The sequence below is a fragment of the Larus michahellis genome, chromosome 6, assembly GCF_964199755.1.
Source record: "Larus michahellis chromosome 6, bLarMic1.1, whole genome shotgun sequence".
NCBI lineage: Eukaryota > Metazoa > Chordata > Aves > Charadriiformes > Laridae > Larus > Larus michahellis.
Window position 1 is genome coordinate 54,544,431 of NC_133901.1, and position 27,736 is coordinate 54,572,166.

The 27,736-nt window shown below is 39.5% G+C and overlaps 1 protein-coding gene and 1 long non-coding RNA gene across 2 annotated transcripts in view; one reads left to right on the forward strand and one right to left on the reverse strand.

Moving 5' to 3' along the window:
- Positions 1 to 27,736, forward strand: part of LOC141744891 (uncharacterized) — a 136,348-nt gene that overhangs the window by 89,252 nt on the left and 19,360 nt on the right. Inside the window, exon 2 of the long non-coding RNA XR_012587619.1 lies at positions 23,829 to 23,975. This is a non-coding gene — a long non-coding RNA (uncharacterized LOC141744891). The remainder of the gene's footprint in view (positions 1 to 23,828; positions 23,976 to 27,736) is intronic.
- The window catches only part of HTR7 (5-hydroxytryptamine receptor 7), a 35,500-nt gene continuing 30,093 nt past the window's right edge, over positions 22,330 to 27,736 (reverse strand). The window contains exon 3 of the mRNA XM_074591740.1: positions 22,330 to 24,399. Within this exon, the coding sequence (XP_074447841.1) occupies positions 24,363 to 24,399 (37 nt within the window). The 3' untranslated portion in view covers positions 22,330 to 24,362. The remainder of the gene's footprint in view (positions 24,400 to 27,736) is intronic.

The following is a 27,736-nucleotide window of genomic DNA, read 5'->3' on the forward strand; positions in this document are numbered from 1 at the left end:
ATGAGGAAAATGTCAGGGCCAGATCCGCCAGTCCCTCCTGAGGACTGCAGGATTGACAGAAATACTCAGTACAGCTGATGAAATGAGAAAAATAATTCCTCCACTTAGCAGAGCTCACATTTTAGCAAGGATTGATTGTTAAAGCATCCTGTATCTCTGTGCTGTCTCTCAGATGCAGCTTAATCGCATTTATTTACTTAATAATTTGGAAAGATAAGTTCTGAATGTTAGGGAAAACTGGTGCATTGGCCCTTATTTGACAGTTTAATATATTGCAAAGGACATTGCATTTCATGGAAAGCTGACCTGGAGATGTCAGTGGGAGCCTCTGAGTGCCAATTTAATGCTTCTAAGCTTCTCAGTAAGTGAAACTTTTCCAGCGTAGTGTTTTGATTCATCAACAGCAATTCCAGCCTTGTCTCCTGTAACTCTCCATCCCTGCCCTTCCCAAAAGAAATTTTGCTTTGAAGTCATTAACATTTTAACTTGATTTTTTAAATGTTTTAAGTGGACATTGTGGTTCTCAGCTCCTGTAAATCTCTCTGTGCACCATTCTTAGAAAATGCCTTAATGTTCACTGACAGAATTGGGCTTCTCTCAAAATAATATGGCAATAGCTTTTCCCTTCTTGCCTCCTTACTGCAAAATCTGTTAATGTGGCAGTTAAATAACTCAGACATAGGAAAGAGAAATTAAATTCTTTAATAAATCTAAGACATTTAAACTCCTTTCTTCCAGCCTACAAGAAGACTGTGCTAATATACCGGGTGCCATACCATAGTCGCAGAGGGAGCGCCTCCCTTCTCCACTTCCATCTGTTTTCTTGTGCAGAAAATGATGCAATGGACTGAAAGCGCAGTTGAGTCAGGTCAGAATGTTAGAGACCAGCAGTTCAGACACTTACCTTGGAGAGAAGAGTCCATGGCTCCAGTTCCTTCTTTGTGTACTTTTTTAGAAATTAAAAGAAACGTTCCTAGAACAGAAACCACAAACCAGCACTCCTCTTCTAGAAGAGGTCCCTAAATAGTGAGCTTCAGAGCCATGCTCGTGCTTGCCATCAATTTCTCGTTCCACACAGACATGCAACAAAACATATCTACATTTCCATAGCTGGAAAACAGCTAAATAGAGTAAGATGAACAAGTTAAAACTCTATTTATATACTGCATGCTATTTTGTATTAAGGCAATTTAAATTCCTCCCAAGAATAGTTATGATGCTTGTCTTCTGTGGAGACAAGCTTAAGCTGGAAATACCCTTATGATAAATTACAGTAACAGTAAAGAAAGGTGCTTCTGATATCTGAACACTTTTTTTTTTTCATAGACATTGCTCCTATTTTGCTGTACAGGCAAGGTCCCTTTAAAGGCATTTTGAGATGCTGCAATTGTAGATTAGAGTTGTAGAATTGCTAGACCTTCTCTACTAAAGGACTTTAGCTGTTTAATGTTGATCTAAGAAGTGGTCGCACATTTTGAACAGAATATCTGATTTCTTTTTTATTATTTGCATTTAAGCAAATGAAGACATTTCGATCCAAAGAAGCTTCCTTGATAAACTTTTTTGCAACCATTTAAAAATAGGATGTTTTGGTAGGATACATTCCATAGTCTGTGTTTGGAGGCAAAAAGATGATCGTGTCTGCAAAAGTAGGAAGGCAGTTTCTTAAATAGGCTTTTACTTCTTGTCCAGATATTCCTGAAGCTTCTAACTCCCATTTGGTTCCATTAATATTTTATCTTGATAATGTGCGTTTGGCTTATCCTGAAGCTAAAGTTGAAGTACTGTCACCTGGGCAAACCACGCTAGGGATGACTTAGAAATCTTTACAAAATCATACTAATTGCAGAATAATAAATTCATGAAGCTCTTCAACATTTATTCACTTGGAATAATTCCCAGATAATAACATATAGTAAAGTGAATCATTTTGTTAGAATAATTTTCTTTTGCTGAGCATAAAAAAAAAAAAGAATGTAGCTGCTTACTGATGGAGTATCCCTAACATAATAACATAGGTCGTTGTGAATCCTGTAAATCTGAGTAATTTAGAGGCCACATTCGAAGTCGGTCTTTCGGCAAAGACATGAGTTCTCTAAGATAAAGCAGGCTATAGCATATAAAAGGCACGTTCAAACTAAGCATGGCTCATTGTAGGTGTGTGCAATGCCCATAGCCATATAGTGGATCACATTTTATACACGAGTACTAGTCGTAATAACGAAGCACGAAAGGAAAATAAATTATTCAGTTGCATCCTTTTCATATTAACTTGACTGCTATTGTTAACAAATTATTCAGTCCAGTGATAGGTATGCAAATAGAGGTGGGATTTAGAACTGCACACACTCAGAAGGACTATACTTGCGGAAGTGTTAGGACTTTATCTGAATTTCCCAAGCATGAGGGAGATCAAGTAGAGTTGAAATGACTTGGCTCCTCTCAGGTTCGTCGTTTCCTGGTTAAACACACAGCAATACAAGAACTGGTAGTAGACTCCCTTTAATGGCCCGGTTTCATACTCCTCTCTGCTATGAAAGCAAAAGAGAAACCAACTGCGGCTTCTTTGTTGTGGGTCTTTATGTGGCATTCAGGGGACCTCCGGTAAGTGGGGACCGATTCCTGCTATTCAAACGTTATCTTTTACTGTATTTTTTTCTGGCTATTTTTCTCTCAGAAAAAGTACTGCTTATTGTATAAGCAAAAGGGTTCTCTGATTCTGTAAGTAAAGTGTGCTGAAGTAGCGTCTCGTAGGAGCTGTATTTTATTTTCCCCGTGTCTCAGGGGTTTTTATGGCCTGTGTAGCTGACAAATGCTTAGATAGGCGTTCCCAGGCATGTCTCGCTTCCCTCATCACACACGCGTGGAAACATAACCTGCATAAAGACTTGGCACCGCCAGGATATGAGCATAAGGAACCCAGCTACATTTCTCAGGAGATGCCACAGCAACATTCCAACTCCATGGAATCGTGGAGAAGAGGTAGGAGACAGCTCTTATTCCTTCCTCTCAGGCTTAGCACACGTGGTGTGTTCTCCTTGCATTTAGATTATGGAAAGAAGGTGGGGGGATTGGGAGCTTGTTTGTGCTCCTGTGGTTGATAGGTGATGGAGAGGCTGCTGGTTTGCACTAACCTAATCTGGAGCGGTGTTAGACAGACATATGTGGTTTGCTGTCTGCCCTCTGTGTTGAGAGGAGCTTGGGGCATCAGAATATTCGATCCTGGTTTCCAAAGGAGCTGCAGTGAAAAAGATGTTGTTGAATTTCTTGAATGCTGTAAAGTCTGTGATTGTTTTTCTTTTGGTTTGTGTATATTCTCTACTTTTTCCTCACATGGAGTAAGCAGTAAGTGTAAAGTTAATTACTCTTGCCTTCGTAACTTTCTCCCCTAAATCATTCTCTCTATTTTTGCCTTTCTTTTGCAGGAGTATAATGATTTTGCAACTGTTTTTTTTTTCCCCTCCCCTAGTTGTATCTCTTTGTATGTTCCATCCTAGCTTTGCAGTGTAGTCCAATATACTAAACAAACGTATGCTCTAAGCGCTGTGTCAAAGCTTGGTGTTGAGCACCTGACAAACCATCAACATTTTCTTACATCTAAACGGATGTAAGACAGAGGGACAGCCACGTAATTCCCTGTCACTGGCTTTCCCAACTACTCACAATTTTTATCTCCCAAGCAGGGGGTAGTAAGGTTGGCTGACAGAACTAGTGTCTGGGATGTCTCAAATATCCCAACTGTTTTATCTGTACCAGAAACATTGATGAGTTGTGAACAGAAGTGCTCCTCTGCTTTCAAAGTCAAAGCTGTAGCGTGTTTCATACTTGCAGCCTTAATAGTGTGCCTTCATCAGATGGAAGTCAGCGACATGTTCTGCACTGAAATGCCATGGTTTAACCACTTCAATCACGTTGCGGCAGGGTCAGATTGTATCTCAAAGTGCTTTCCAATCAAAAGAGCCAGGACGATTTTAAATAAAACCTGATATTCTTCTGAAAGCTGTGTCAGCATCAGAATAGCAACAGTTGGACTCTTCCCATCTGTACTTTTTGTTGCTGGATTAATTTTAGATGTGCTGCATATGGACTATGCATAAAATGTTGTTTTCCTGTTTTCGTTGTTGCTGCAATTAGCTCCGCAGTAAGTAACTCTCCTGGGAATTTCATGGTCCGGCACGCAAGCCTGCTCTGACGGGGCTGTGAGCACTGGGAACAGGAAAGACAGACACATACAGAAGCCTAAAAAGTAACTCTACGTGCATTGAAAAAAAGATATGCATGATTCTAAAGCAACCTGTGGCAGGGAACCGGAGAGGCAGCCGCCAGCACAGGCTCCTCTGCTGTGCTTTGTCCAGAGCTGGGTGGTGTTAGGGATGTGCTAGACATCCCTTCCTTCAGCTGGGGAGCTGGTGAGATTATCACGTTCTGGAACTCAATTAAGATGCAAATAGCAAATCTAGTTTAATTTGTTATACTTAGCCTCTCAAATATTTTGTAGTGACTTTTACAATCATAATAGAAACAGAAACCGATGGTTGCATGACAAAAATATACCCTCTGGTAACTGTGGCCTAGTTTTTCTATGTAGATTTCTGCTCATTTACAGCTGCTGGTTGTTTAAATAGTAATGCTGGGTCTATAACCATTTGCATTAGTCAGTAATTCTGTTATCCCTGAAAATACAGATAATGCAGGGAAACAGGACTTTTGTTTTCTTTTAATTGAAGAAGTTGAAATCTTACCCTAGGAAGAAAAGCACCCTTTGGTGATAATGTTCACAGAAAGCTGTGTAAATGAAGCCAAAGACAGCAATGCAGCCTTTTTAAACTTGGAACCATTTCTGGCACTGCACCATTCTTGTAAAATATGTACCTGTGAAGAATAAATACTACTGATTTTTTTTTAAGACACTTAATTAAACTTTTTTATGTGTGACCCGTTTTATTTTTAAAATGTGCAGTTACCAAATGTAACAGGAAGGAATAGTTTAAAGTGGTTGTTTAATCAGTGGACTAACACTGGTGTTAAAAATCTCTTTGAGTTCAAGCTGAGATTCTTCTCCTAACACTGACAGCGTGCTGTGTCCTTCTCTTAGGCACCAGTTTGGGTTTTGTACTATTCCCGTATTTCTGAACACAAAAATAGAACTAAAGCACACAGAATGGAGTTTGTCCTTGAAAAATTGCAGTATCCTTTGTTCCAACTGATGGAACTCAAACGCAACAGGTTTAGGGTCGAGTTTCTTTTCACCCTTTTTTTACTCCAAGGTGGAAAAAGTGATGGCTTATTTCAGTACTACTTTCTAAAAGATTAGATTATTTTTTTCCTGTGTATGCTGCTGCAAAACAACTGGAATGGGGAGCAGACCCACGAATGAGATAATCAGTGGCTCTTCCTGGTGGCAGAGGGACACGGGTGTTTGACTGTCAGTGCCGGGGTAGGCTATGTGTGATGGAGGTGTGCATCTACGGCACTTTGGGTGGAGGGTATTTGAGGCATTTCATCAGTGATAATTAACACCTTCTGAAGTTGAGAGAGAGAGCAACCCAGATTAAAAAAACATAAGAATGAATGCCATGTAGAAACGTTTGCTCTAGAGTTGTGTGAGCTGATCCAACCACTCAATCTGTTGGCGGAAGGAAGGCTCTAGACCTTGCTGGATCCTGCACTGAAGCAGTTCAATGACTGAGCCAGTTGTGAGCTGTCACCTTCCCCTGGAGAACCACACATGGAGGCAGGCTCCTTTTGTGGGCCAGGCCAGCTCTCGGCCACTCTCAGCAAACCCCAGCGAGCGCTGGAGCCGGGGCCATGGTGCAGAATGGGCTCCGGCCAAGAGAGGCAGGAGGGAGGAGGGAAACCTCCCACTCGGGCACTAACAAGTTCTTGGGTCGGCTCAGCCATCTCCTTTCTAAGGTTCATTGAGCCTCTTAATACAGAGAAATGATAAAATTGCTTTTAGACAAGTAATTCCTGTGCAGAGTTCAAGGGGTTGTTGATTCAATGGATGCTACTGCTATCCCCACGTAGAAGGACCAAATGAAGAGGGAGAATTTGTTAGCTGGCTTCATTTTTGCACTAAGCAATGCAAATTTCCCTAATAAGGGAATCTTGCGGGAAAACAAGGAGAAAAAACCACAAAGGCTTGTAAGACAATGTATACACCTTTCCCTTAATTGATAGCCTGTGACTACAGAACTTTTTCCTTCTCCTCCTTTGAATTAGATGTACATATTTTTGGGTCCTCTTCCAGATCTTTGTGTCCATTCAACATCATATCCATTGAAGGCATACTTTATTTTTCTGCTTATGCTTGTCAGTATCCTGGTGCTGTCAATTAATATTGGCATTTCAGCATAAATTTTGAGTATAGCACAGAATAATCACAAGGAAGAGTTAAGTTTTAGTACACCTGATAAAGTGTTTATTCTGTGCAACTTTGTATATCTAAATTTCTTATTTCAAATCTAAATTCTAATTAAACATTGTAAAAAGAAACTTAAAGCCTGCTTTGCAAGGTAACTGTTCACTGAGCTGAATAACAATTAGAGGAGATAAACATTGAAGTAGTCTTTCTTCATTGTTTCTTACTAAGGAATGCTAATGTGTCTCTTCAGACACTGTAGCATCTACAGTTGCATTTATATGACTTTGGGGGGCAAACAACACGTAAAAGTGATAGTTATATGTTAGGTGGAATAGTAACATACATCTATTATTTGCTTTCTATAGTTGTTTTTTTTTTTTTTAGAAGAAAATTGAGTTTTATTCTATGAAAATTGTAAAGGCCTGTGTCCTCATGATGAGTCCTCCACTACTGCCTATATACAACACAGATGGCAGCTTTTCCTCTTGTGCTTCCTGGCCGCTTTATTAAGCGCGAGGGCTGTTTGTGTTAAGGCTGTTGCAAATTCAGACCCCCCTATGCAGGATGAGAAAATTTGTCAATGTATGAACAATGTGGTGCCACTCCTACAAATATTGGGAGTAGCCAAATGTCTGTCTAGAAATCCTCATTACTCATGTTCACAAGATTAGATGTGTGTTTAGTATAGTACCAAATATACTTACTATATTACATTTCAAATGCTATAATTTTATAGATTCCATTCTCCATAACAAGAATCCCATATACCGTGGTTTATGTAATTAACAAATGTTGATAGCAGATTGGTCACATAAGGAATATCAGTGTATTTTAGGGAACATCCACAGTTCCCTGGATATGTCAGATTTTATTAATAGGATGAATCTAGAGTGAGTAACACATTATGCCCAGAAGGTATGGTTTGAGAATGAGTGTTGATTATGTAGGAGAGCATGCCCTCAGCTGTCTACTTAGTATGCTGAAGACTCTGACTTGTGGAAAATAGAAACCAATATCTTATATAATTAGACTCATTCAGGTAGAAAATCAGAAGTACAAATTGATGAAAAGTGAGCTAATGAAGATTAACAGCTTTGTTCTTCCTCCATTTATTTTCTTCTGTCACACTAAAATTGCTTTCCCACCTCCTTGCTGGTGCTCGACTGGCCTTCCTAGGATGCAAGCTGGGCTCTTCTGTGATCCTACGATATTGTTGCTTAGGATGTAAGACAAACTTGCTGCAGCTTAAAGGCCACCAGTTCACCCTCTGCATTGGAGCAGCACGATGAGAGTTTTAGCATGAGACTTCCAACCTCTTCACCGTCAGAGCTATTTCTTCATAAGTGGACATGGAGTCCCTGGGGGAAGAAAATGAGTTACAGTTTTCAACTAGCATTTTTCATGGTTGTGCTCCAAGCTGCTCCTTGCATTCCCACAGGAGATCAATATAACAACCCCCTCTTGTTAAGTAGTAAATGACTGGGTTTCATCTCTGCGATGTCTGTAGGTGAACTAAGCATAAGAGACTGTCAGGGATATTGTTCAGGGAGCTCTTCTCAGGCAGAAAAAATATCAGAAGAAAAATCATAAAGTTACTCCTGTGAGAGAAACCGAGGGGTGGCTAATAAAGATGAAGGACGGTGGCATGGTGATGTCAGAGATTAACATCACGTTAGGAAGAAGTTCTTCACCATGAGGGTGGTGAGACACTGGAACAGGTTACGCAGAGAGGTGGTGGAAGCCCCATCCCTGGAAGTCTTTAAGGCCAGGCTGGATGGGGCTCTGAGCAACCTGATCTAGTGGGAGATGTCCCTGCCCTTGGCAGCGGGGTTGGAACTGGGTGATCTTTAAGGTCCCTTCCAACCAGAACCATTCTATGATTCTATCGCAATAGGATACTCCATTCCTACTTGGATGGATTAAATGATGGAAGGACTTGCTGGGCAGCAAGAAGGCTTGCAGGGCTAAAAGGACAACCAGCACAGAGATTAAATGAAGGAGTGAAGAGGATCTACAAAAATTGTTTCAGTGGCATTGTTTTGAATAGAGAGAAAAAAAAAAGTTGCTGGAGTCAAGGTTTAAAAAAGGTAACTTTAAGCACACTATGTTGAGATCTTGCAGATGTGGGTGGAATGACAGAAAAGATGGTGAAGTTTTTTGAGATACTTAAGTAAAGAAAACCAGCAAAATCTGGAAAAAGCCTAAAAGTGCAGATCCAGAAGGATGGTTGAATTTGAGTGGAGAGCAATTTAGAAATTCCAGGACTATTATTATAAAATATTTATGACAATAATGAGAATTTTTTCCTCATACGAAATGATGCAGTTGGGTCACAAAATGCCCAGAGTGGATCATTCGTGAAATCTAGTCTCATGATCAGAATTTTGTCTAAATCTGCACTTGTGACATATATAAATTACTTCAAAGATCTAAATCACCTACTGGTGATTGAACTAATCACTGACTGGTGAAAGCATTAAGACTGCTGTGAGAAGAGCAGACTGTAGCTGTAGTTTGCAAAAACAAAAAAATGTAGTTTATCTGAAATTCTTTATCTGAAGCTATTTAACTTCAGCACAGGCGAGCTTACTTCAAACGTATCTAATTGTGAAATGTTTTCAGGAATGTGACGATAGTAGTGCATCACCTTGACACTTAAGTTAGAAATTATTTCTGTACAGAAAAGCTTTCCTGGGAGAAATGCAAAAATCAGTTTCCCAGTCATAGCTATCTCATCCTGACAGTTAGCACTATCCGTGCAAAGTAATTTATGTCACTCGGTGGTCATTCCTGCCTAAATAGCTAAATGATGCGTAGGCCTCTCTGCTTTCATGATTTCCTTTTCATTTTCCTATTTGTACATCTATTATTCTCAAATATCCACAAAATATTTAAGGCTATCACCTTTATTAAAATCATGCTGTTAGGATTCATGTATATAATTAAGTTCACTTCTTAAATATAGTATTTTGTTTAAATTAGTTTTAAAAGTAATTTATCTGGCAGTTAAACTATGTACAGGAATGTTACGCTGCAAGTCGAATGAAAAACCCGAAGAACTTAACAGTTTAAACCACAGAAGGAAGCTTTTCTAGATTTAACTGATACGTGCAAAAAGACAAAAGAGAAAGAAGGAAAGAATTTCTTAAAATCATAAAAATAAGCCCCCTAAATATGTAAAAATAGATAAAAATCTTTTTTCAAAGTTGCTTCCTGAAAAACCTATTGGTCGAGAATCAAAGCTCACAGTGTCCCACTACACTGGATGTCACCCTCTCTCCCACCAATACCCCCGTTACAGGCACTCTAGACACCAGAAGGGTTTCCTGGGTCAGAAATAGCTGCCGAGTTGGTTTTTGCTGTGTTAATGCAGAGGAAACCTCGCAGTTATGTTTTTATATTTATTTATGCCTTTGAAATAAGACAGCCACTTTAATTCTCCTTTCTTTCCTCATTTTTGCCTAATTGGGGCTCTGTTTCATCAGACCACTTGAGCTCCACTCAGTCTTTACTGATTTCAATGAGACTGACACATGATTAAATACGTGTTTATATGCTTTGCTCCCTATGAGGGAATTAAATGAATGCTTAAATAGTTTACTGAAGCAGAACAATGTTCTTTGCCTGCCTTTTAAATATGAGAGAGTGTGTGTGTGTGTATATATATTCATATCTATATGCACATATATAAATATACACGTGCACAATACCGCTCAGATGCCTATAGTCAGTAAGTAGAGCAAAAATTTCCCAGATCCAAGTTATGTCAGTATTGGAGTTCTACCTCGCCAGACCTTTGCAGTATGGACCTTTGCACAATGTGAAAGTGCTGCATAACAGTCCCCCTAGAGAGCAGAATTTCGTAAGACTTCCTCTCTCAATCAAGTCTAACAGCAATATTGGATAAAAATCCAATATACAATCAGTTCTGTTGTTGCCTAGATATTGTGGCAGGTGGAAGGGACTATAATAATGGTGCTAAACTTTTACCATTTTTGACGTGGTAATCAGATCTCATCTCATCTTCAGGTAGGTTTATTTGATGCCTGATACCTAAAGGTATTCAATAGCCTTGAGAAATGACAGGAGAGATCCCTGGCAAGCCTGCTGTCTCTGTTTTGGGAAGGGCTGTAATTTTATTTTAGTTCTTCTCTCACCTCTAAATCTCCAGGTTCACGATACTCTGCATCAATCTTCATACCTTTTGCATCATGAATTTGCCACTCTGGTTTCACCGTATGCTCCTATTTTTCAGCCACGTTTGTCTTTTAAGTCTGGTCTCTTTTTAGTTCAGCCTGCATTTGTTTCCTTGTTTCCATCATAAGTTATACTCTTGTGTGTGCATTCTTTAATTTCAAGCCTCACTTACTTTGTCCCATTGATCAATCATATATGGTACTTAAGGTACAAGCTGCAGCGTACACATAGCCATCTGTAGGGCCCTATAGCATTCCTATTGAAGGATTTATTACACCTTGTAGTCTGTGCTGTTAACTGAATGAAGTAATGAAGTGAATTTGATACTCAGTTTATGCCACGTTCTCTTCTGTTTTACTCCAGGTGTCACTTATTTTATTAAGAGCCATTCAGAGTTAAGGGATCCAATGGATCTGTTTTGCTCAGGTTGTCTGGGGGACATGGCTCCGTGTGCATATAACCCGTGAGCAGCAGCAGAGCTCTGCCCAGCCTGGCCGAGGCGGAGGCTGGACCTGTCTGGGAGAGGCGCAGGCCTGGGCCGTCTGTTGGTGCGGCTTTATCGTGCCACTAGCATGTGCCTTGCCATGCAGGAATGTCACCTTTGAGTTCTAACCGCTCGGTGTTGTATATCGTGAGCATCTTCGCAATGCAATTCTGGAGTCCTCAGCACGAGAAGGACATGGACCTGTTGGAATGGGTCCAGTGGAGGGCCATGAAGGTGCTCCGAGGGCTGGAGCACCTCTCCTGTGAGGACTGGCTGAGAGAGTTGGGGTTGTTCAGCCTGGAGAAGGGAAGGCTCTGGGGAGACCTTATGGCAACCTTCAAGTACCTAAAGGGGGCCTACAGGAAAGATGGGGAGGGACTTTATCAGGGAGTGTAGTGATAGCACGAGGGGTAACTGTTTCAAACTGAAAGAGGGGAGATTTAGATTGGATATTAGGAAGAAAATCTTTCCTGTGAGGGTGGTGAGACACTGGAACAGGCTGCCCAGGGAAGTTGTGGATGCTCCATCCCTGGAAGTGTTCAAGGCCAGGCTGGATGAGGCTTTGAGCAGCCTGGTCTGGTGGGAGGTGTCCCTGACAGGTGTTTGGTGTATTTAGTGTTTGCAGCCTCTGTCTTTGCTTGCTTTTCCCATTCTGACTGCTTCTGCCCATCTAGCCAGTCAGAAGGTATTGCACTTGGGCTGACGGTGAAGTTTCAATCTGAGATCATCAGCACAAAAAGCCCAAGAGTGTGCTAAACTGAAGTACTGAGAGCCAAAGACATGACAATCTCAAAACGAGAGAAGATGAATGAGGATTTTGTTTTGTGATACTCTGCTAGAAAAGCATTTGATGTAATCACAGTTTTGATGACTGTAAGAAAAAAGACCTTAATAATTACACTTGGAGATGCAAGGGGGTTGATAATTAACCTGTAGATGTTAAATTATCTACACTCACTGGAAATTTAAGTACCAGTTATTAATATTACTTCCCGCGTCTTCGATAACAAATCACAAATAATTACACTTTATTGAAAAATAGTTCCATAATGTGGTATAAAACACAGTGGAGTTAAGAAAACAACAAATGAATGTGTTAGCAAAGTAACCCTTTCAAAAGTTGTTTTTCCAGAATGCCATTCATTCCCAAAGGGAATAATTAAGTAGCTTGTAGAAAATTCAATTTGGTGTCATCCCTCAAAGTAGTTTATGCTATTATTACATACCTACACTGAAGATCCCACTTTATTGCTGACATAAGTTAGAAAGCTTAAGCATAAGGCCACAGCAATTCTTCATTTGTTCCAGGAGTGCAGAAACCTCTGGAACATAGTCTTATCAGTCTATACGGCTCTGCATTTTACTTTTAATAACAGCAGAGAATACCAAGGTAGTTTGTGATTTACCTCTGAATTTTCTGAGTTCTACCGATTTATGTACAAAGGCCAGATTTTTCTTGCTACTACAAACGTGGAGGTTTTTTGCTTCCAGCTTTCCCAGGGGATGTTTCATGCAGACGACTGAGTTTAGATTTAACATAGGCCTCATTCACATACTGACGCTTCCTTTGCAATATATAACACGACTCAGTTAAATAGGTAACAACGAGGCGGGGGGGTATTTATGGTAGCCGCATGGCAAAAAAGTAAGGCAATCTGTCAGGCTCAGTAGACTACAAAGAGCTTGTGCTGATGCTATTATATCCTAAATAATGCTTGAAACACAAGAATGACGATGGAGCAACTCCCTTGCCTGAAACCTATGGTATCAGGTAAGAACATTCCTTTAAAATTAAAGAAACTACAATTTTATCGGTGGCAGCCCGTGGTATATCTTTACTGCCACTTTGTATTACGGAAGGTCAAATTATCGAGTTAATTGAAGCCTCAAACTACAAATCTGGCACCACAGTGCTTTTAACTGCCAGGCCAGCTTTTGGTAAATATGGTCTCAGACAAAATGTCCTGGTTTGAGTTTTCTCAGTTTAATTCACTGCAAAACCAGGGAAGTTTATTTTCCTCTTTGAATCCATGGATAAAGTGTACAATTGATTGTTACTATGAGTTCTAAAACACTGAAGGACAGAGGGACCAGGAAACCATTACTTCAGCTCATTAAATACAGATCCTAGTACCACAGGTTAATAAATCAGTTAGCTTTTGAAGTGCAAAACACTTATAATCTTTTCTCCTTTGTGTTACATAATGAATCAATTATAAAATGGTGTTTTTCTTCAAATTCATTAAATTTCAGTTCCCATTCTAAAACAGTTTGACATGTAACATCAGTTAAAACAGCTTTGATCTGTTAATCTTTAATTAGGAATGTCATTCACCTGTTACAAAACTTAAATTTTAAGATTCTGAATACATGTACATTAAACTGTATAACTTCTTGAATATCGTATCCTTTTGGTCACCAAAGGCAAGTATCAAGTTCAAAGTACAGGCGATATTCATCTGCAAATCAGAACACGTCAATAATTTCTAATTCATGAGACTAAATTATTCCTTTAGAGAAACAGCAAAAAGTACAAACGCAAAGACTAAAACTGATCTATTAAACAAAAATTTTTTGCTTGCTAGATTAAATTATAAATGATTTAAGAATTTTGGTTTAACAGTATTGCACAATCACTAAAGGCTGGTTTAACTGCTAATCTTTAGAACGATTTTAAAAGAAGGTGAACTTCCAAAAGTATAACCTTTTCGTGCTGAATCATCATCATGGCAGATCAAAGGAAATGCAGGAGAAGACCCGTTTCTGTAGTTTGGTCCTTTGTCACCTTTCATAGCCAGCACAAACTAGAATGTACCTAATGGCTGCTGACAGTGTACGGAATGCAGAGAGTTTGCATCCAGATTCAAGTGTGCAACCCATACAATATTTTATCAGTCATTGGCCTATCATCTTGAGACAATTACGTGCTGAAAAAAAAATCTGTCTTGAAAAAGACCCCATGTGTTCTGTTATCTCTTCCTATGAGAGCACGGAAATGAATCCTACGTCTTCTAATAAACAACTGGAAGAAGATTGCTTTGTGGGTCCTCTTGCATTCAAATCAGCCAGCAGCAGAGGTGCTGGGATGGCACCAGCAAAAGACAGGGCTGTTTGTTTCTGCTACAGCCTGCAAAGGCTTGATGTGCTCCAGTTTCTTTCAGAACCTTTGCTAGCCAAGAAGTAAGGCTGTGTACTACCAGCTAAAAAGATGGAAATATTTATCAAATGTCAGCTGGAGGACAGAGATACCTGTATGACTTTATATGCCAAGTAATCTCAGGACTGTTTTCTCAAATGAAGGTGTAATCTCTCTCTGTGTTTTATCAGAACTAGTCAGTCTTTTCTACTATGTTCACTAAACCACAGTTTCAACTCTACAGACTGTAACTTGCAGATAAGAGTTTGAAGTCTTAAATGGAAAAAGGTGTGTCTGTGTGAGTTGCAGTTTATGAAACTACAGCAGATAAAGAGAAATAACTTTCTGGAGCTTATTCAGGTTCTTTTTCTTCTGGGTATGCGTTTTGCAACCTGCCACACTGTTTAACCATCAAATTAGGTAGCCCAATTCACGGAAATGGAGAAAACTCAATCTATTTGCAGCCTCTTCTATGTGATAATTTAACAAACTAAACAATGTTCTTTCACACCATCAATTATCTGGGACAGTTCTAAAGGGAGCATTTTAAAGGCTATAATGTTCCTTTGTGGCAACAGAATAATTTTGAATAACATTTTAAAACTTGCTTTGATATAAAAGCTCTTATGCTTAACAGTCTGAAAATCTCGCACCCAGAAAAGTCATATTGGAGCAGAAGAATACAACGCTGCACATTGTAAAAGTTGCTGTCAATTGTCAAGTTTTCAATATTATATTTTTGATATTTTTGGAGCTCTTAACCTAAGATTACACTGCCAAATCCAAGCTTATACTATGCAAAATATTAATATATGATATGCAGCAGGCATTTTGTTAGCTTCAGTTATGCTCTGTGAAAATATTTTTGCCAGTGAAACTTTTGCGGCTAGCTAGAAATCAGGGATAAATTCTCTATGACAAATCGAAATAACGGAGCTTGCCCAATTTCTGAGTTCTAAATGCTGTGTTAGGACGCAGAACGTTCTTCATAAGGCACCACTGAAGCAAGTAATATCACATCAGGATTATCGTAACGGCTGAATAAGTGCTTCTGATCTGAAGCCTTCCTGATAAATTGTATTTTTCAGGATGCACTTAATGCATATTCATAGCATCTGCTCAGTGTTTCATTAGTGGGCAAAATATCAGTGCTTTCTTATTAAAGTCTTGTGAAGTTTCAGCCAACGCTTAGATGTGAGGGAACTTCACTTTTGCATTTTGAGAGTGGATTTGTAAATCTGAGAACAGCCCCGTGGCAAGGTTGGAGTGGGTATTTGGGTTGATTTGGAAAAAAGGGCCTTGGGTGTGCAAGGTCAACTTAGAAGTAAAGCACAGCAGTAAATTTAGATAAAGGGTTTCCAGGAGAGTCCTAAAAGATAGCAGGAGACTTTGATAAGAAACATCAATATTTTATAGGGTTAGAAAATAACTCCGCAAAGCCACATTGAGAAATGTTGTGAATGACCTTTTAAGACATAGTCAATTTTCCAAGTGAAATAAATGCATCCATATAGGATGAAATTTTATGAGGAAAGGTATTTATTATCATCTGTTGGCATACTCTGAGATGCAGAGTAACGTGTGTAGCAACAAATAGCTGCTGATCTGCTCAGCATGATTTTGAACAAATTGGTTTTCTTATTTTTTAAGTGAATAATCCATAATGGATCAAAATATACATAATGTATCAAAACTTTTGTATCTAGTGGGTACTTTATATGAAGAGCTATTGGACATATAGTATTAAAGCCTTTGAAAAGTAAATATGAACTAGCAATTCAAGCAGCAAGATGAACATAGAATTAAAGGCTTTAGATAAATGAATTAAACAAACATACTGGTTGATTTGGGTTTTCATCTTACAGAAGTTCACTATCTATATGCAAATTATCAGCAGTATTGGGGATTTTTCATATTTACCATAACTCCAAAATGTCTCACAGCAAAGGAATTACTGCTGTTGCTAATAGAAACTTGTCCTCAAATACACAGAAATGAAAAGTAGCAAATGAAGGTTTAAGTCACTCTCTGGTAAGCTATATTAATGAATATAATCATTCACTGTAAAATAACACTTTTATTCCTGTGCTAGCTGCACAGTGGCTCTATGAACTTAATAATTTTCATTACATCTTAGTCGATCTTCAGAGAGAACAGTATATATTTTCTTTTAGTTAATTAAAGCTGGTAATACGATATCCATGACTTCATCTGCGTGTTTGTGCCAGCATACTTTGAAAATAATTGTATCAAATCCAACGTAGGGCTTAACTTCTGAGGTGCCTGATGCCCAAAATGAAACGCCATTGCCTATGTTAGGCATATAGGCTTCTTCTGCGGTGTCTGAGAAGGGGCTGGGAGCCTCTGACTGGGATCTGAGAGCAATAAAGCTTCTTTCGACTAGTCAGTATAATACCCTGCGTTATCCTTGAAACTGCTTTCTGGAACTGGGATATGCCCACTGTTTTTTGGGTTCATTCTGAGACAGGCATCTATGTTCTTTTCTTTCAAAGAATCTCGGTGGAGATCTTTATTTTCTTTGAAATGGCAATTGTATTGTGGGCACAGGCATTTTATAGAAAAAAAGCTATTGTTTATAATACTTGCTATGGACAGTGACTCTTACCCTAAGAGAGCTGATCCTCAGCTGTCTCTCAATGAAGCACCAAATTACTACGGTCTTCTGACTTGGTGGTGGAACGGTTTCCCTTTCTGCTATTGATGTAACGCTCTTTTATGGGGAAAAACATTTGAGGTTTGTGGGACAAACAGAATTTCTAGAGGCTTGATTCTGGAGGATGGGGTGATGAAGCTCATAGAAACACAGAATTACAGAATCATAGGGTTGCAAGGTACCTCTGGAGATCATCTAGTCCAACCCCCCTGCCAGAGCAGGGTCACCTAGAGCAGGTTGCACAGGAACGCGTCCAGGTGGGTTTTGAATGTCTCCAGAGCTGGACACTCCACCACCTCTCTGGGCAGCCTGTTCAGTGCTCTGCCACCCTCAAAGTAAAGAAGTTCCTCCTCATGTTTAGGTGGAACTTCCTATGCTCAAGTTTGTGCCCATTACCTCTTGTCCTGTCCCCGGGCACCACTGAAAAGATCCTGACCCCATCCTCCTGACACCCACCCTTTAAGTATTTATAAGTGTTGATGAGATCCCCCCTCAGCCATCTATTTTCCAGACTGAAGAGACCCAAATCCCCCAGTCGTTCTTCCTAAGAGAGGTGTTCCAGTCCCCTAATCATCTTGGTAGCTCTCTGCTGCACCCTCTCCAGGAGTTCCCTGTCCCTCTTGAACTGGGGAGCCCACAGCTGGACACAGTACTCCAGGTGCGGCCTCACCAAGGCAGAGTAAAGGGGGAGGATGACCTCCCTTGACCTGCTGGCCACACTCTTCTTTGATGCACCCCAGGATGCCATTGGCCTTCTTGGCTACGAGGGCACATTGCTGGCTCATGGTCATCCTGTTGTCTACCAGGACTCCCAGGTCTCTTTCCACAGAGCTGCTCTCCAGCAGGTCAGCCCCCAACCTGTACTGGTGCATGGGGTTATTCCTCCCCAGGTGCAGCACCCTACACTTGCCCTTATTGAATTTCATAAGGTTCCTCTTTGCGCAGATCTCCAGCCTGTCCGGGTCTCTCTGTATGGTGGCACAGCCTTCCGGTGTGTCAGCCGCCCCCCAGCTTTGTGTCATCGGTGAACTTGCTGAGGGTGCACTCTATCCCCTCATCCAGGTCATTGATGAATATATTGAAGAGGACTGGACCCAGTACTGACCCCTGGGGAACACCACTCGTCACTGACCTCCAACTAGACTCTGTGCCCCTAATCACGACCCTCTGAGCTCTGACTTTCAACCAGTTATCTACCCACCTTGCTGTCCATTCATCTAACCCACACTTCCTAAGCTTCCCTATGAGGATGCTGTGGGAGACCGTGTCGAACCATGTCATCTGGGAAACAGTGAACTTGAGTCCTGGTTTCTGGTTCCAGAATTTTATTCACATCTTTGTCTGTACTTTTACAATACATCCACCTCATAAAAACTCCTTAAATGTAAATTAACTTAGAATCATAGAATCATTTAGGTTGGAAAAGACCCTTGGGATCATCAAGTCCAACCATCAACCCCACTCTACAAAGTTCTCCCCTACACCGTATCCCCTAACACCACATCTAAATGACTCTTAAACACATTCAGGGATGGTGACTCCACCACCTCCCTGGGCAGCCTATTCCAGTGTCTGACATCTTAAGTACTAGGCTACGGAGTCATGTCCCCTTCAGTCCCATTTTGGTCCAATTAACATTGAGTTGTTTTCTGCAAAGGGCCTTTGTTTAGAAGGGGCAGACGATGCTCCTGTCACTGTGAATAGCCTACTGGCTGGAGCGCTCTGGGAGTAAGGAGGGTGTGGATTTGATGTGAGCCTTGATGCCAGATTTTCCGTGTAATAAGTGCGTGCTCTGACCATTTTATAACATAGATACTAGCACTGTCGCAACCGTCTCTAAAAGAAGGCGACCATACCTGTGACATGTAGAGCTCTGGTGGGTGCTCAGTCTGCACTCGTTGGGTTGGCAACTTGGGCAGAGGAGCTCCTGTTCGTACGGGCTGGCTCTGGCACTGCATTCCTCTGGCTCAGGAGCAAAACCGCTCCTTTGCAGGATTTTTCAGTCCAACAGAAAAGTGGCTGTTTAGAGACGTCCGTGCTGCAGTGGCAGCTAATTGGGAGTATTTTGGGATCACAATACTAGAAATATTTTATTCAGTCCCACAAAACACATTTCCTTTAGGATAAGTTTTTATTAGATATACTGTATTCTTGTTAAAAAATTACTATTTGGTTAATATGCGTGGCAAAATTAGAGCTTGGTTTCACTTTGTTATCACACTCAAATTTGAAAGCCAGCTATTCCAATGTGGGAGGTCTTAGTGATTTGAAACGGGTGGCAGCTTTTCTACTTTTTTTCTCTTTGCTTTCTTCTTGCCCTTGCTGCCCGATTTCAATAAGCCGATCACTCTCCATATCTTAATCTTCATAATGTTTTAGATGAGAAATAAGCTTGTAGTTGGGCATTTTTATCCAACGATTCATCTATAAATCATGATAATGAATAAAATTATTTTATTTAGTTAATTGCTATCCAGTTGTAAGTTGTTATTAAATTTTAATTTCCTACCAGTAATTACTCTTCAGAAATCATATTTTATTCAGTCTGTAAATCCACTGCACCATTTGTGGTGCTATTATACCTGTGACATTGTAATAGCAAGAGTGAAAATCAAATCAACGTTCTGCTGACAGAATAAGAGCAGTAAATGTCAAACTAATGAATATAGAGTGAGCATATGTAAATGGCCTAGGAAAGCAGAGAGATTCTTGGTATTTCTCATTTTAAGCATAGATCAACCTAAGTTTCACCATGTGAAAGAAGCTTACTCAGTTCATCTGCCCTGGCTGTAACTTCATCAGAAATTTTTTAAGGGCTTCATGTTCTTGCTAAAAATTAAGTAACGGTTAACAGATGTCTAGTTTGGCAAGAATAAATTAAGAACTGGGATAGCACAAAGATTCCTTTCCATTCAGTGAAATGACAGCTAGACTCAGAAGAAAGGGAACTGGAAAGGTGAGGCATTTTTTCTGCTCCATTCCCACCAACTAGCTCCTCAGAGGGAGTTGGATGAGACCTTTCGCAGGGGACATTTCTCTAAGAAGAGAGGGTTAATTGTGACCTGGTGTGCCATGGGAAGATGTTTGGTGACCTGACTTTGGGAGTGTCTAACTTCCCAGACTAACTTCCCGGTCTAACTTCAAGACTAACTTCAGAGGATTTCCTAGACAATATGTTATATAACTCATTTAAATAGAACTAGAAGCAAAACCAAATCCATATTTGGATTGTGTTATTCAATAAATTGGATGAAATACCCTTTCTGGTCTGAGCAGTCATCTTCTGGAATGAAAACCTTTGAGTGTTTGCCCTTCCCTTAAAAGGCTTGAATAGATGAAATCAGCTTTTACTGAGGAGAGACCAATCTCGAGCTGATCAGTAGGGCCTGAGCCAGTGTTCTTGTAGCTGTGCTGGTGCTCAACAAACCAAACCACACCACCCTTTCATCAGGAGAGTCGTTAAAATTTCCTGTCTCATTCTTTCAGTTCAGTGTTAACCAACAAGTGTAGGTACCTTTCTTTGACGTCAATTTTGATACAGTAAGGATTTTAAATGAGTCAAGCTAAAAAAAAAAAAATCAGGCTTTCTTTGTAGATGAGAATGTCTTCCATGAATCTAAATTAAAATCACTTAAACAAATGGATTGTCTATTTTCTGTAGCATTAGTTCAAAGAAAGCACATGACACAGGGATTAGTATTCAGTAGACTTATTTTATTGTACAAAAGTAATTACCTTTTAAATACTATCCAAATTAACATTTTAATATCCCTCTGGGCTTATACATTTTAAAAGCATAATATAACTCAGTACCTAATACAGGAGAACCCTATTTCCTTTTCTACTAAATTAGTCTGCTAGTTTGCAATGCAAGTGGCAGCAATTTTTTTTTTTTTTTTTTTTCTTTTCTGGATAAGACACTCAACACTTTCAGCGTAGGCCACTTACAGTTTGAAGAGCTTAGTTTCCTTGTATTTGTGTTTCTTGGTAAGCTATTTGTGGGCAATAGTCTCTTACGTTAACCATCTTTATATTTTACTGCATCTCAGGGAAAAATATATGACTTAAAACACAGAGTTCCAGCTCAATCCTCTGGTAACTTTTGCATATTAAAAGTCTTGGCAGACTTGAAATAATATATAAAACTCATTTTTATCTATTAAAATTATCAAGAGCATCTGACTTTTCATATTATACATAGAAACGTATTTTCTTGCTTTCACATAACTTTTTCAACAGTGCGTTTTATAATAAGAAGAAAAGCTTTCTTCTTTTATCATTGTGTTTATTTTCTACTCAGGTCTGAAGCAAATTTACCGCTTTGTCATCTGAATAAAGCCAGCTAATTTAGCAAGAACTTTAAACTAAAATCAAGGGAGCAGCTAAGAAAAGGCTTTAATTTTGTAAAGCACAGATCAATCTGGACAAAAAACAGGCGACAAGGGAAGGACGGGAGATATAGAATAAGGGGGTAGCAGGCTGATCCACCAAATAACTCAGCTAACTGTTGACCCCAAACACACCTATGGACAACAAGGCAGGCTGGGGCTCATAGTGAAAGATCGAGGGTTTTGCAAAACTTCTGGAAAATTAATTTTATTTATTAAAAATGACAAATGTTGTAATAGCTACCACAAGGCAGCCCTGTGAAAACGCAAAGCGTCGCTGTCGCGCCCCAGCACAGGTTTGGTGACTGAGCTAGAAAGGCATCTTCTGTAGATCCAAGCTGTGAATCTGAGCCTTGTTTCTGGCGTTATTCGCTCTGTTGGACTTCTGTCTATAGCCCGGGGACCTGGATTATCTCTGTGTAAGGCAAGTCCCTGTGCTGTTTTTGTACTACTGGCTACAGAAACTATTGAAAGCTCAACTCGTTATCCCAGCAGGCCATCTAATCTCTTGACTTCTTTCGATCAGCCCTACTTTTTTCTAATCCTCTAAAACATTGTATGCGTTATTTGCTAGTCTTGAATACGTACTTAGGCTTGAGTGACTCTTCTAGTTACTGCGTGGGTTTGTGCATTGGTGACAGACCTGACAGTTACAGTAGGAAAAAAAAATGAGCTTCATCGTGCATGACAAAGTGTCAGTGTTCTGTTGTTTCCAGCGTTCTTTGTGGTGTTCACATGTCTGAAAACTCCTGGATGAAAAACTGCTGATGAAAATATCAGGCAGAACTGCAACTTTATACGTGTGTGAGTGTGTGCGTGTGTATATATATGTATACACTTATCTATCTAGAATTGTAGATCCCTAACAGCTAAAAGCTCTTTCTGACTCTTTTCCCATCCGTTATATCTCTCCTAAAGCATAAATTTTCACTTAACCTTAAAATGACAGCATTAAAAAAACACATGAATTTTGAAAAACACTTATCACTGGTAGGGGTTTTTTATTTGTTGGGGTTTTTTAATCATTTAAATTATTCATATGATGTGTAATTTTTCCATTTCTCTTGAAGTTAAGGTTTTGACACAACATCATGAACAAGGGAAGTGGCAGTCCAATTCATCTAAGTAAAATTGTTTCATTGCCTTTGTGAAACGGCCATGCAAGAGAGACCATACAGCTTAAAAATGAGTTTCAGAGTCTGACCACTGCCCTTTATTTTAAGGTTTGCGGTTTTTTTAAAAGAAGAAAGAGACTGGGGATTTTTACTGTTATATTTAGTATCTCCCTTTCTCACTAGGTCTGGTTATACTATTATTTGCCAGTGTAATTTTGACTCCAGTCAAGATTCTCTGAACGTATTCTCATGTAATTCAATCGGAACTGGTCCTTTGACAATAACTGTCCCATTTCACATTAAATACTTAAGGCTAACCAAGTAAAAAAGTAACCCGTGTAATTCTCTTTGGGGAAATAAAGCAAATTATGGGACTCATGTTGTTTTAAATGCAGAGTTTACAGTGATTAGTTTTACCAGTGAAGTACTGAAAAGAGTCTTGCTGACCTCGTACAATGAAGGTGTGCTACTCCGCTGCGCTCCGGTGTAACTACAGGAGCGAGCTTAGGGTGTCAGGATAACGAGCAGCAGATGAGTTAGGCTCTCTCTTCTAGGTTTTATATAGGCTTAGCATGGATTGTTTTGCTTTCCCTCTCTACCTCTTGCTGACAAGCGATGAATTGGCTTGTGCTGGTATACCTGGCTCTTTATTTAGGTAACTGTTGTGAACTTGTATGTTAATTTAAATAGCGGAAATCAAAGCTGTAATGGCAAGTGTAGCAGACGATTTACCAGCAGCGTTTTGGTTAAACTGCAAGTAGGGGACTAAATTATCACAAATCACACAGCTATGGAAATAAGGCAAGTGCTCATCGAGATGTACCTTTAAAGAAGATAGCCTTTAGGAATGGCATATCCCGCTGCATTGTGGGTTGTGTAACCACACACAGTTTGGAAACTCTGAGGGGAAATGAATACAAGAAGCTCAAAAAAAAAAAAAAATGTTCAGAGGCATACCTAAGGAATGAACCCTTGAATCAATTTTCCCTGGGACAAATGGTCGTTAACGCTTGCCTATTTATTTTTTGTCAAGTCAAAGGGGTTTATTTTAATTATAACCAAACATTAGCAGAAACAACCCTTCTTAAACACGTTTTTTAAAAAATAACAGATGTTGTGATACTAGTCTAGTCTGGCTAGCCGGTACGACAAAAACCAAAGTGCTATGGAAATTCTCCAACCTTTTATAGTTATTTGAGTTAAAATGAGAGAAAAATGATTTTTATAAATTGGCAGATGATGAAAATTACGTTAAAGCAATCTATTTGTAAATTAACTGTGGTGTAATATGTGCACGTTATAATTCTGTCCCTTACTTTTGTCAGAGTGTAAAGTAGAGGCAACTTTTTTAAAAGGTTAAGGAGAACAAACTGTGTGTATGTTAACAAGTAAACAGCCGCTTACTTAGTACAACAGAACGCTTTTACAAAAATCGGTCTTTTATTGTTGCCTTTCTCCATCCCATTCCAGGTGCATAGCATGTCTTTAACACGAGCCCTGAAAGCATACACAGAGCCACCATTTGCTTGAAAACCTCTTTTTGCAGTACAACAAAATACATCCGGTATCACCGACAATCCCTGAATATTAATACCAATGTTACGATCCACAAGCATGGTAAATGCAAATCAATGCTCTTCTACATTGTTTGAAGCGGTGGAAATCTGTACAGTGCTTCATCTTTGAGTTTTAGCTGCATTTTTGTTTCCTCACCCCGTGTGCCAAACTCTTATTGCTGAAATGATTTGGCTTTCTCAGGCAGAAAACTCTTTTTTTCATTTGTATATAGCAGCACTTTTCTCCATAACAAACAAGATGTGACTGCTTCCAGTAGAAATGTATTTAATGTAATGTATTGAGCTCATTGAGTATTTTTAGCACATTCCCATCAAAAGAAGATGAAGTACATTTCATAAATCTATCCGGTTCTTCAGAAGCCAACTCTTCATTTTTCTTCTTCCAGTTCTGGCTTGGCTTTTTCTGGCTGCTTTGATGCACATTTGGTCATGACTCTTTTTCCCTGGAGAAATCAGAACTTCTCCTGTTTTTTAAAAAAAGTGGATGAATTAGATGAGAAATGTCCTGGAGCAACTAAAAGCCCTGATCCAGATACCACTGAAATAAATGGAAACATTTCTTAAGAGGCAATTAGATCATGTCTAACGAGATAATTCTCAGAGGACCCGTACAAAGGAGGAAGCTAGGGGAAAGTGGAGGGTTCTGGTGGTTGTCAAGTCCTTTGTGCTCATCTCATTTTGGGTTGCTGTGAGAACTGAGGAAGTTCCCAGTCTGTTTTACACAATTCAGTGGCAGAAACCCAAAATGAATACAGAAAATGTAGCTGGTTTTACCGAGAGCCCCACATCTGGCCCAGCCTTCCAGCCTCCGGTGGCAGCACAAGCCTACGTGTGTGTCACTGCTCGTGGGGACCTCACGCATGCAAGAGAGGGAGAAAGGAGCCAGAGCAATAGTGAAGACTTCTCCCTCAATTTCACAAAATCATCTATAGACAAATAATTACTGCAAAGGCTTGCACAGAACATACATCTTAGCTATGACGACATTGTATTTTATCCTACCTATAACACTATCACTCTAATTATAGTTAGAGCAAATTCCTGTCCCTCTTCTCAAGTTTGGTGAAGGGAAGAACCAATTCTCTACAGTAACCAGGCTGCAATGTTCTAAGAGAAACAGCTGTGAGATCACAAGAAAAGGCACCCTAGCTCCAGTTCTGCCTGGCTACAGCATGCAGTGAAGTAACCCTTCGTCTCGTTACAGCCTCCCTATTGAAATCATTGAATTACACCAGTACACACAGCCACTTGCTCCAGCATTCCTTAGTGAAAGTCTCCATTAATTACATATGCAAGGTAAACAGTCTAAAATTGTTGGTAAGTAGGTCTTACTCAGTTTGGAAACACAGACCATTAAGATATTAATTTCTGTATTTCTATGAAGCAGATGTAATATTTTGTCATTGTGGTGTTTAAGATTACAAAAATATCATGATTGGTTTTACTTATTGGGTGTGATTGTTCTGCTTTTGCAACTATTGTTGGGAAGTAAATGTTCATTTAATTTGTGTAATTTTTCCTTGCAACCATCTTCAGGATGGTAGATTTGACGGAAGAATCTCTGAGATTTTATCACAGACCTCCTGAAATCCTGGTTAGATTGGTCAAAGATGCAAAGTCCTCTGAGACATTAGTGAGTTTATCCAGATGCATTCTGCTATATTTTTCCATGCTTTAAAACATAGATTCTCTAGAAGGGCTGAACCAAGCCCATACTACAGTGGCTGTCTTTTTCTTCTCCTGCAGAAAGTAAAAATAAGTATACTGTAAACACAATTTTCTGGAACTAGCAAGACCGCACAACTACTGAATTAACGAAATATTGTTGGTTTTGACTAAGTAGATATAAAGCTAAAAGGAAAATATTTATTCAGTCTGGTATGTTGGTTTATAAAAATGCATTGGTCTCTTCTGGAAACTTTGATACATCTGTATGTATTTTTTTGCTGAAGTAACTTGATTAGTTCTACGTGAAAGATCCTAAATGACAGAAATAATAATTTGAATCAGTGAAGTCACAAAGTTACAAATCATTAAAATATCATCCCCTACGTTAATCGTATATTAATATATTTAAGAAAATACAATATCTCAGTGGGTTTGGTTTGGTTTTTTGTTGTTTTCTTTTTTGCTTGCAATGGAGAAAAATCAATCTGGGGAATCATAAGCATCTTTCAGTTAGCAGCAAGTAGAAGCCATTCTGCCCTATTGGAAATATTGCTACGTGAGAAGGAGTTTGGCAACACAGCAGGGCAACTGAAAGGGGTGCCAGAATGGTGAGTGTGAGGAATGGCAGGCCTATTCGGCAAAATGTTTAGAAAACGGGTAGAGAAAACAGCTTTAATTCACTTCAAACTCGTGCTGAACCCACTCTTCGGTGGCAATAACTACTTAAGAGATTAAAAACAATAAAGAGGGGTATAAGTTTGTACGTCTTGAAGGTTGCAAAGATTGCTCTTCTAATGCGGCGCTTCTTAGGCTATTTTTTTATTTATTTACTTGAGCCCTCCTCTTAAAAAAAAAAAAAGAAAAATCCAATCCTCGTCATTCCTACCTCTGTGAAATAAGGGGTTGAGTGTCTTCTGTTTGGGATATTAATAATTTTGCACGCTGACTATTCCCCATGTCTCTGAATTTTCTCTCTTCCCTCTCTCTGTGTCTTGCTGAGAAATATTGTTTTAAAGGACAAGAACTGGTTTTTAAGCAAACCGTGAACCAGATTTAATGATACATTGACCTTGCGTGTTTTCTGAGAATATTATACTTTGAATAGTTTTTCCTGAAAGATAAGAAAAATAATACGGGAATCTAAGTGGATAGCTAGAGGAAAGCAACAGGACAAATGGCATTGTTTCAAAACTCCTTCGAGTTCTGTACCTACAGCATCTTGGTCAGCGATCCCAAAACTTACCTCAGTGATGTTCTTTTAATGATGCTGCGCTGACCCCAGTGTCTGGAGCAGAGGCTGCCTGGAAATCCATTTTTCCTGACATAAAGCTGGGGTGGGGGAGTGAATGGATTCTGTCTGCATTATTTGTAGTATTAATTTGATAAAAATTCCCTTCTCTGTGTCGCATTGTAGGAGATTTATTTCACACCGTTTGACATATCTTTCTACAGGTGGTGTTAGGTAGTAAATCATCTGAACAGAGAACGAAAAACATTGCTTTTCTTTTAATAAAACTGAAATGTGAAGCAATAGACATATAATAATGAGATACTATCATAAATTCATATGTTTTACTACTCTGCTATTTCTTACCCAGTGAGACTCTTGCTAAACAGAGGAGTTTGGTACGTGCAAATACTGTGCTCCGGCATTAAACCTACACACTGGTTGACTGCGGGAGCTGGGAGAAAACGTTAGGGATGAGGCTTCTGCCACCGAGGGTCTCCCTCAAGAAAGCAGTACCGAGTGAGCAAGGGGAGTACAGTTTTCCATGATGCATTAATAGTGCAACAAAACCTTCACTTTTATTTGAACGGGGAGGAAAAATACCACGGGGAAATACTGTATGTTGTTACTGCCTGGTTCTACTGCAGGTTAACTGCTACTGCTGCATGGGAGAGTGGTTTACCGTAGGCGAGCAGCACATTTACAACCGCAGCTGTCAGCAGGAATGGCAATGAAGAAATATGGTCAGATGTGACACTTGAGAACCTCTGAGCAACAGTTACTCATTTGACACTGGGTAATTAACTCAATAGAACGAGAGAGAGATGGGAAGGGAGCAGGGTGGGCAGGGAAGGCTGTAAAAACTAACCAAACCAAACTCTTTTCAAAACCATTATCTCAAATTC